Source organism: Chenopodium album, chromosome 17, assembly GCF_948465745.1.
Source record: "Chenopodium album chromosome 17, dcCheAlbu1.1, whole genome shotgun sequence".
Taxonomy (NCBI): Eukaryota; Viridiplantae; Streptophyta; class Magnoliopsida; order Caryophyllales; family Amaranthaceae; genus Chenopodium; species Chenopodium album.
In genome coordinates, this window is record NC_137850.1 from 48,201,776 (window position 1) to 48,212,056 (window position 10,281).

Here is a 10,281-nt window from a genome sequence, read left to right on the forward strand (position 1 = left end):
AACTTACGTCGTTATATATGCTCGAACACATCTTACTCTAAAGATGTGAATGGCAACTAGCTTACTTAGTTAATCTTGGGGGTGGTACCAAGACTTGAGATTAAATCCTGTCTACATCATTGTCCCTTTGTGGCTTACTTAGTATTTTATTGTCGACAGTAGGCAGAAATCTTGTTTGCTGCCACATTACATTGTACAATGTGCTTCTTCTGTAATAAGCATGTTGATCCAGACCTGAAATATTAAGAGATACAGACATACAGTACATATGCCATTCAAAAGATTACCAGTATTAACTCTTAAGAAATTAAATACCATTTCATAGGATTATCACTAAATGCATCTGATCAGTACTTCTGCTATGCCATGCATATCCTCGGACCACGGACTATTGAGTCCGTACCCAAAGGATGATACATGGATAGGCGTGATAAGAATTTTCCTGACCAAATAATATAGGCGCATTTGGGAAAATTTGATTGTATGTGGATCCACAACCATCAACTCTGCTAAAAGCCAAACAGAAGATTTTTTGTGTAGAAATGACCATAGCATTGATGAGTACACATAAGTAGGTGTGCAAAAACTAGTTAACCCAACCACAACTCTTTGGACATGTGCTGTGATAGATCATAACTCATTCAATAGTGAAGAAGACCTCTTTTGCTATCTATCTACTTAAACGGCGATTATGTGCCTTAATTTGCAAGCTATTTAGGGGGACCCTGAAGAACATGTGAGTACGTGATTCCTTTAAGAGAGTTGGTTGTATAATATCACATCCATCCATATATAATAACTCCCAAGGCCTATCATTTTTATTCAAGTTGTATGCCAAGATCTTCTGGCAGGGTTATCAGTTCTCAATCCTGCATTGTTTGCCTGCTTATCAGACCAGTCTAGCTGTTCTGTGAGCGCGTGTAAAGTTAGGGGTTCCCAATGAGGATATCAATCCCGGTCATTTTGACCCTATTGTTTGCCACAAGCTTCTGTTATGGCCAAAAGACTGTAGAGGTCATTGGAGTTAGTGAATGTGCTGACTGTCAGCAGAACAATATCAAGCACAGCCATGCTTTTGAAGGTATAAAGTAATGGCGCTGTCTTTGTATGTACTTTCAGCTTCTATTATCTCTGTTACTAATATGATCATGGTTTACATATGCAGGACTTAAAGTTACAATTGACTGCAAGCTTGCAAATGGGTACATGAAAAGAAGAGCAGAAGGGAAGCTCGATAAAGAAGGGAACTTTAAGGTAGATCTTCCACATGACATTGTGGAGGATGGGAAGAAGTTGAAGGAAGAATGTTATGCACAACTTCACGGTGCATCAGGCATACCATGCTCGGCTCATAATGGGATCGAGTCTTCGAAATTAACCTTTGTTTCTGAATCTGATGGAAAACAAACATTTAGCCCAGTTGGAAAACTAAAATTCTCACCAGAAACTTGCACATCTGCCTTCTTGTGGCCTCACTTTAAGTACCCACCTTTGCACAAGAAGTCCTTCCCTAAGTTGCCATTCACTTTCCCTAAGATCTCTTGCCCTCCGTTTTTCAAGAAACCGTTTTTTAAGAAACATTTCTTTAAGAAGCCAATTATCTCTATCCCAAAGTACAAGAAATCGTTCCCACATGTCCCTATATACAAGAAGCCATGCCCACCACCCGTGCCAGTATACAAGAAGCCTCACCCAACACCCGTGCCAGTGTACAAGAAGCCACTCCCACCACCTGTACCAGTATACAAGAAGCCACTCCCACCACCCGTGCCAGTATACAAGAAGCCATGCCCACCACCCGTGCCAGTGTACAAGAAGCCACTCCCACCACCTGTGCCAGTATACGAGAAGCCACTCCCACCACCCGTGCCAGTATACACAAAGCCGCTCCCACCCCCCGTGCCAGTATACAAGAAGCCACTCCTACCACCAGTGCCAATATACAAGAAGCCGCCTGTTATCCCAGTATATAAGCCAAAGCCTCTTCCTCCTATTACCTTCCCTCCTAAGAAGCCATGTCCTCCTATTAGTATTCCTAAGCTTCCTCCATTTAAGTTCCCAGACCACCCCAAATTTCCTCCAAAGGTTTTTGAACATCCCAAGTACAAAAAGTGGCCTTCTTTCCCACCATTCACTCCTCATCCTTGATCAAAGAGACCAATTGCTTTATTTGTAGCGCCGTGATTTATTTCATTTCATTACAGGATCATATTCTTATTGATGCAGTAATATTTATTGTGTGTTCTTCATTCTGCATTGATGGAAGAAGGAGCGTGCTGGTTCAGTTTACACTCCAAAAGATGCAGGCAGCAGCAGGCAGTTTCACCCTGAAGTACTAGAGTGATTATAAGTCATCATTGTTTTTATCACTGTTTCTTATTTACTTGTACAATGTTCTTGCTACACCATATCTTTTGTAATATCTATTTTGCCAATAATATTGGTGACATTATCTGTTGAATTTGTTATCATATCTCTATAAGCAAATGATTGTTGAGAAATGGTTCTATGAATTTCAGCTAGAGATCCTAAAAGAGAATGGTAAGTTTAATTGGATATGCTAATTAACGTACAGTATGTGACAGGAAATCAGGATTACAGGACAGTGACAATAATATCAAATTTTAGAGACCTAATAACCTATCTACTCAATCAGACATCATCAGAGGATGCTCTTTTGATATATAGCTCAGTCCTTGTTTCATATCAAAATTTTCAATCCCTAGTATGTATACTCCAATACGTAACGCTTTTCAGAGACCAAGAGGACAATCTATTTTCTCTTCTTCTTGGCCTTCTTCTTTGCATGTTGCGACATTGTTTGTCCTTTCCCTTGGTTTATCTCCACAGCTTGACTGCCCTTTTGCTGTTATCAAGGAGCAGCAGCTGGAGAGGCATCCATACATCTTCCCCTCCTCATTCTTAATTACTATCATCATCATCATTTCCTTTCTCTGCAGTAGTTGCCTCATAATCCTCTGGGGAAGTCGAGTCTTTTTGAGGAATCAGCGAACTCAGAAAGTACTCAAATACTGGCTTTCCTGATAACAGCCTTCTTGCACTGTCTTCGACCAACAGCATATTATCTTTCGAATGTCCACTGAAATAAAAATGCCACCAAATGATTAGTATATATTACGTTAAAAGCATAGTTACTAGTTAGTAGCCTGAAAAATAAATACATAAATGGACAATGAAAAATTATAAATAAAAAACTATTATGAGGCACAAATTACAGGCCAACACAAACAGTTGCTTGATTTCAGAAGTGTCTTCTTCAGTAAAGGTAGGCGAATATAGTTGCTTGAATTCTGTTATGACAATCGGCTATACTGAGATCAAGCCTTACACGTTTCATGAAAAAATCATAATAAAGTGTATCTTGAAGCAACAATACTTCATATATATTGAATTAGATTAGAAGTTTGAACTGACCTATCCAAGGCTGCTGATAATAGCTGCAACTCAAGAAGCAGGCAATCACCTTCTTCCTTGTACTCATCAGTGCAAGTATTATGTTCCAATGCCATGGATATTGCGTTCATCAGAAGGTTATATATTTTGTCAATTTGAACCTGTAAATTGTAACAAAGCTCATCACATACAATAACTCGTAAATTAAAAACAAAAAGATGAATGCCTGTTTCAAAGAGAAATTCAGAATTTCTCTGATCTTTGGGACATTAGACACAAATCTATTCCAGCTTTTGTCATCCTTGTTTTCTACCAGCTAGGATAGATTTGTGTCTAATGTATACTTGTGGCTCAGCACATCCTTCATTCTTCTTTTCAGGTGCCGCATGTAGTATGTATACTTGATACAGAGTACTTGATTTTTAGTTTATCACATTTTGGACCTAAAAACGGACTTTTTCCTTGGATAACGAGTTTATGCATGCATGGCCACCCAAGCTCAAGTAACGCGTATAAGAGCAGCAGCTCTTAAGTAAATTGCAGATGAAACCGAACTATCAAATTCACTAAGGCTTGCTGTGAAGGATAGAGTGACAATTCTGACAGACGAAAGATGACTTCAAAGACTAGTGTGGCTGCATGTTTTGCCAAACTTGTACAAAGCAGTAAAGCTTATTGAATATACCATGTTATATCACAGGTTCAGATGTCCTATTTTCCTTGCTACAAAAGAGTCAAGTCAGTAAACCAAACTGAGTGTAGCAATTAAAAACTTGTTTAAAATTTTGGCTGTGAAAACTGATGTCTTATAAGTGAACTTACACACAAGATTTCCCAAACAAAATGTTTAAGATGTATTATAAGTGGTTTTATAAAGTCCATATTCTCATATCATTAGGATTTTACACCTATATATATATTTGTGAATTGTGAATGAGACTTCTCAAACTAGGGATTGAAAAATTACACCTTTATACAAAAACTAAATTAGACAACACTTCAAGTTGTTTAGAACCCCAGATTTCGCAGTTTATACTCATTTCTATTTGGGTTAACTTAGCCTAATCTAGATTTTCATAAATCATACTTTTTTCTATTAATGGAATTTATGTTTGTATTGTGCTATTTTTGACAATGTAAAATACATGAAAATTCATACAAAGTAATTGGTTAAATAGGAACTTTTCTTTGATACAGAGTACTAAATAATTGCCAACCTAAAGTCCATGAGTGTAATTTTTTTAAACGTTGAAAAAAACAACAAAATGATACGAAAGAAATTTGATTTAAAGACTCAAAGTCACAAGTAACTAAATTGTACAAAGCTTGACCAAGTGTGATGCAGCCAGACAAATTTGGGCGCTCAGTGCATATGTGAATGACTTAGTTGACGCCCCCGGTACTTCTTATGCGGATATTTGGGAGTGGTTGTGTAGCAAATTTAATACGGATGCTGTGAGTACCATGGCTACCTTTATGTGGGCTGCTTGGAGGTGTAGAAACCTTGCAACCTTTGAGAGTGAGAGGCCTAATCCTATTATGCTGCCTGCGGGGTTCCTGAAATTTGTTCATGAGTACAACCAGTATGCAAGCAGAGTATTTAGGCCTGCTGGTCTGGCAGCAGGTTCTGTTACTGCTAACGGGTGGAAATGTCCTCCACAGGGGTGCGTGAAGATAAATACAGATGCCCATTGTCCAGCAGGTTGTGTGGCAGGTTTAGGGGCTGTGATTCGAGATGCTAATGGGTCTGTCCTTGCTGTCGCAACTAGAAAGGAACATGCTACATCTCCAGAGTGCGCTGAGGCTCTTGCTGTTCGTTATGCTTTGAAGCTTGCTAGAAGGCTGGGGTACTCGCATGTGTGGGTGGAATCAGACGCAATTAATGTGGTTCAAGCGGTGCGCATTGATGATGGTGGCAAAGCTCCAATTCACCTTATTTCTGATGATATTAGATATGATAGTTCGTCCTTTGAAATATGTACCTTTTCCCATGTCAAGCGTAGTTGTAATACAGTGGCTCACCTTGCTGCGAGGTGGGATACCGGATGTAATGTGAAAAATGTAATGTTGAATCCTTTTCCCCAAAGCTTCATCACTTTGACGGAATTGGATATAATCTAATAATAGGGGCGACTATTTTTCCTCAAATAAAAAGTAACTAAATTATAAATTATTTAACCAATTAATTTAGTTAACACTCGAGTAAAAAAAAAAAATGTTTTGACATTGGGCTCATACGACCAGGTCATACCGTCTTTCCCTTCTTCAGTTCTCCTGTTGTCTTTCTCTTTCTCTCTCCACTTTAAGCATCAAAAGCGCGGGCTCTAAAAACACAGAACCAGAAAAACCTCTGAGCCCTAACTTCACAGCTTCTTCTCACTCTCTCCAATGGCGGCCTCCTCCATCGCCGCAACCTCAACCAACTCTCTCGATTCTTCTCTTTGGTTCGACTCCTTCTCTCTCCTCCTCACTGACCTCGAGAATCTCTCTCCTTCTTCCTCCGACCTCCCTCCTTCTCTGGTACTTCCTCTCTCCTCTTTCACATTATCTCAAATTCTTCGAATTTCGTGCCCTAACAATGCTTGATTTTGATTTTTCATCTGTAGATTGAGAAGTTGAAGCAGAATCATGCTTGGTTCTTGAATACCGTTACTCAGTTTAAACCTCCGAGTGAAGCGTCGAAGTCGGCGTTGAATTCTGAGCAAGTTAGTGTTGGTTCGCATAAATTGAGTATCAAACCTCAATTTAAGGAATTGGCGTTGAAGCTCAGCTCCACTGTGGTATGCTTTTTCGATTTTTTATTTTCAAATTAATTTCTTGTTTTTTTTCTTCAATGCTGCTGCTAATTTGAATTTGTTGTTTTATTCTTTTAATTGATTTTCTTGAATTGCTAATTTGCTTCCTTACAAGAAATTATTTTCATGATTTTTCGCGGTTATGTTATGGATACTAAGGGTTTCTGTAGTTTGCTAGATTAGTTGATGCTTCTTTAATGATGGTGGCATCAAATTACTAGAAGTACATTTATCTGCATTTCGGCAATGTGTTTATTGAAAATTTATAGGTGTGATGATTCATCAGGCATTGTAATTTTGATCGTTGATGTTAATTATAATTGACATTTGACATTTCTATCTTGAACAACTATAAAAGAGGTGTTTGATCCCTAGGCTAGACATTGTAAAAATCATAGTACCTGATTTCATTTTAATCTGTCTGAAACTAATTGATATTTCTTTGTCCAGAAATGATAGTTACATATCCAATTTTAGATGCTTGGAAAAAAAGATCACATTTTCTATATGACAATTGGTCATGCTTTGATTTTGCATAATGCATAATTCTCCATTTGGAACGTTGGAGGGACAAGTCACACAGCCGCTACAAAGGTTATTTTATTAAATTCACATTAACTCCTTACATAAGATGAGTAAGGAGTCCAAGAACCATATGCCAATTTTTTCCGAGCAAAGATAGAGTAATTGTTAGGAAAACAACCCACATGTGAGTTGGGACTTGTTGTCCCACATGGAAAGTGTAGGAAGAGAATGACTAAGAGCTACTCCACCTATCACCAATTGGTTTTAGGACCGAACCTTACTAGGATTATATGTTGTCAAAATCTCCTTTGACATGGGGCTGGTGCAAGGCCTACTTATGATTATCTCATGTTTGAGCTCGTCATTTATTAATAAGTAAGGATTTGACGTAATTAAACTCTTTGTGATATCATGTTCTTTTACTTAAGTTAGGCCTTATTTTGCTCACTTCGTTCAAATAATATATTGTAAAAGAAATTCAAGTTGTGTAAAATTAATTCCAATTTAGCAAAAATAAATTTTCATCAGTAAAAAAATTAGTTATTTTAATGAACATTAATATAGAGAATCTGTAAAAATAAGCTTTGTTCGGTAAAATAATTTAGGATAAGTAGAAATAAATTAAGTTCAGCTAAAATAATTTCAGTTTAGAAAAATTAAGGTGAAGAAAATAGGGCCTTAGAGTGGCATATTGGGAAATCATGTCTTTATTCACAATCAAAAACTGTTACTAATTTTGGAAAGGTGACAAGTTCAATTGAAGTGTATATAGTGACCGTTCACTCTAGATGAAGGCAAAAGCTTATGGAATAAATCTTCTTTGTTTTGCGTTACTTCCATTTATACATCTTGTGCTTTTATTTGTGTAGGTCATGCAGTGGATTTCTTCTTGCAAGTCTTAAATTTTACAGTTATCAACTGTTTCTATTACATGCACTGGCTTTCCTGGTTTTCTTGTTCTGTCAACAGGAATAGTACTCAGAGATGATAGTAGGGTTTTTCATGCTAAATGCATCTGCTGAAATATATATATTTTAATCAAGGTATGAGTAATAATCAAACACTTTTTATTTTGTGCAGTGCTTAGATGAGATACAGTCGTATATTCTTGTCGAAAGGTTGATGGATCAGAAAAGTGATTTTGTTGATGGTGCCATACAAGGTTTTCTTCATGAGGTCTGTAGTTTTCCTACCTAATGTATTAAAATAATATGTTGATGCCTCTTTTTTTATTTATAACTTTGTTGGTGAATACTTGGTGCACTTAGAATATGGATTATGGACTCTAGTGTAGCCTGCTGATGAAGATATGTTATGAGTTATGTGACGACCCCTCCTACACATGGGCTATACCCCTTGTGTGTTTTAGCAATGTTCATTGTTACTTGAGCCAAATAAATAAAGAAAAATCATGACAATATATTAGAGGCTTTCACCTCTTATGTCTTCGAGTGTTGGTAGAAATAATGTGTTTCATTACCCTAGCTGTGAGGGGTTCTACACAACTCTTATCACCTAGATAATATAGAATGCGACACTATATTTATTATTTATTTTTCAGCAGATCGTGTTTTATCAACTGGTTGTTTCACCTACCTTTGAGTAATATTATCATATCTTGTTTTATGGTTGTGCACTTCTTCGTGTTTATGTAATTATCAATGAAGTCATGCCTAACAATTACAGTTATAGTAAAGCAGGATCATATCAGCTGACTACTTTGTCTTATTGTTGTCTCTTTTGAAGATAGTGCTGCAATATTATACTCAAAGGCAATGCTTACTTAAATGTGCTCGCCAAATGATTATTCACGGATGTGAGTTTACATTCTCTTGCTACCTTTGTGCTTAAATACTATTTTATTTACTTCTCTTGTCCCAATTTAGTGTGCTCACTTATCAGGGCAGTTAGTTAATGAAAATAATGTTGGAGTTTGATCATCAACTGTTTAGTGGTGTGAAAGATTAAGGTGTATTTTTTAAATTGGTTGAGACTCCTTCTAAAGATATTTATTACTTCTCTCTTAGGAGTGGAAAGAAAGAAGTAATAAAAATAAGAGGGAGTACAATTAATCATTAATTATTTATTCACCTCTCTCTCTCTCTCTCTCTCTCTCTCTCTCTCTCTCTCTCTCTCGATTTGGTATCCTTCCTTAATATCCTTAACAATGTCTTTATATCCGCCTCATTTGTTCTGTAGCTTTTTTGTTCATCTCATCAACATTTGTATACGTAATCTATGAATAACTTCAATGTGGTTAATATTGATTTCTGAATCATGGTTCAGTAAATGTTGGATCATCTGTTGAAGAAGAAAAAGCCATTTGGCATGAGGTTTCCAAGCTCATTTCTGATGGTCTAGAGAGCAAGTTGATATCTATTCTGGATGGACAAATATCATCATCTTTTCCTCAGCACATGGTATGTCGTTGCATGATTGTTTTGTTGCATCATTGTGAAACTAGGAAAGTAATTTCCTGATCTTAAGTTTACGATTCATTAATAATCTATTGCTAGGATTCTGTCTCATTACTGTGTTCTTGATGGCAATGGCATCCAGGATGTTGATCTTTTCATATTGTGGGGTGAAGAGATTCTAATTGAAGCCAACCTGATCTTGGACATTCTATTTCTTTTATATTATGAGTCATTCTCTACTTGCAGTGCTTCTAAATGGAAGGACTTATGCCTGCTGTATAAGGTATATTGTTTGTTGGTCCTTCTGTTGTTCTCTTGCTGCTCAATGTAATTGTGGAATATATATCATCACTTTCTCACTTACCAAAAATTGGCATTTCAGGATATGACAGCTGGATCATCAAACTTTGTTAAGCTGGGGGTGTCTGCTGAAGCTTGTAAATATTTTTATCGTGCTAAGATTCAGATGCTATTGATACTTATAGAGGCCTTGGACTTTGAGAGTCTTCTTCAAATGATACATGATGAAATTCCCTTTAGGCAAGTTTTCAATTTGATCCAATTGATATGGTGTTGCCTTCTGCTCTAAAGATTGATAATCCACCTAAAATTAATATTGTTGCTTTTGCGAATGTTGTATGTTGCTGATTTTGTCACCAACAAAATTAAGTAAAATGTCAGGAGTGGGACTTAATTGTTTCAGCTATTGGCATGACTGTCTGTATTCTGTAGTAGTGTAGTGGTAAATTACAAAATTCAAAGTCTGTCATTGCTCTTGAAAATGTTGCCCTAATCGTCTTCTGGCTCCTTTTCCTTTCCTGAACTGCAGTTTCTATAGTATTGGGAAAATTGTTCTGCATAGCATTGCAACAATCAGAAGCTCGTTCTTCTGTGTCTAACACTCAATGGGAGAAGGAATGGTACCTTATTTACCCTGTGGGTGTAGGGTTGTATTTTTACCTCATTAGCAAGGATATGTGTACCCATGCTCATGTTTTTAGGGCTTGAAAAATTATGTTCAGATGACAAATTTCTGCTGGAGTAGCTTTAATATCCTGTCAAATAAACTTTCTCTGTATCTAATAATGTGGTTGAAAGCTTAAATTGGGCCCATATCTCTTATGGACTTA

At 36.9% G+C, this 10,281-nt stretch overlaps 3 protein-coding genes across 3 annotated transcripts; all 3 read left to right on the top strand.

The window, feature by feature from the left end:
- Window positions 1-803: 803 nt before the first annotated feature.
- Window positions 804-2,461, top strand: LOC145590025 (uncharacterized). The gene is made up of 2 exons (XM_081646757.1): window positions 804-1,081; window positions 1,166-2,461. Exons 1-2 carry the CDS (start codon window positions 940-942, stop codon window positions 2,146-2,148), a joined length of 1,125 nt encoding a protein of 374 aa, XP_081502883.1. The 5' UTR covers window positions 804-939; the 3' UTR covers window positions 2,149-2,461.
- A 2,417-nt stretch (window positions 2,462-4,878) lies between these two features.
- LOC145589210 (uncharacterized) lies at window positions 4,879-5,535 on the top strand. Its single transcript, XM_081645758.1, has one exon. The coding sequence runs from the start codon at window positions 4,879-4,881 to the stop codon at window positions 5,533-5,535; it is 657 nt and encodes a 218-aa protein (XP_081501884.1).
- Window positions 5,536-5,684: 149 nt separating this feature from the next.
- LOC145589211 (uncharacterized) lies at window positions 5,685-10,159 on the top strand. The gene is made up of 9 exons (XM_081645759.1): window positions 5,685-5,934; window positions 6,021-6,194; window positions 7,815-7,910; window positions 8,481-8,550; window positions 9,021-9,154; window positions 9,294-9,434; window positions 9,534-9,695; window positions 9,887-9,893; window positions 9,981-10,159. The coding sequence occupies exons 1-9, from the start codon at window positions 5,803-5,805 to the stop codon at window positions 10,157-10,159; spliced, it is 1,095 nt and encodes a 364-aa protein (XP_081501885.1). The 5' UTR covers window positions 5,685-5,802.
- The last annotated feature ends 122 nt before the right edge of the window (window positions 10,160-10,281 follow it).

Excerpts from the sequence above, each read along its gene's own strand:
- LOC145590025 (XM_081646757.1), top strand. The coding sequence starts at position 940 with ATGAGGATATCAATCCCGGTCATTTTGACCCTATTGTTTGCCACAAGC. Across the intron at positions 1,082-1,165 it reads GCACAGCCATGCTTTTGAAG|GACTTAAAGTTACAATTGAC; the intron begins GTATAAAGTAAT and ends TTACATATGCAG.
- LOC145589210 (XM_081645758.1), top strand. The coding sequence starts at position 4,879 with ATGGCTACCTTTATGTGGGCTGCTTGGAGGTGTAGAAACCTTGCAACC.
- LOC145589211 (XM_081645759.1), top strand. The coding sequence starts at position 5,803 with ATGGCGGCCTCCTCCATCGCCGCAACCTCAACCAACTCTCTCGATTCT. Across the intron at positions 7,911-8,480 it reads TACAAGGTTTTCTTCATGAG|ATAGTGCTGCAATATTATAC; the intron begins GTCTGTAGTTTT and ends TCTCTTTTGAAG. Across the intron at positions 8,551-9,020 it reads CCAAATGATTATTCACGGAT|TAAATGTTGGATCATCTGTT; the intron begins GTGAGTTTACAT and ends ATCATGGTTCAG.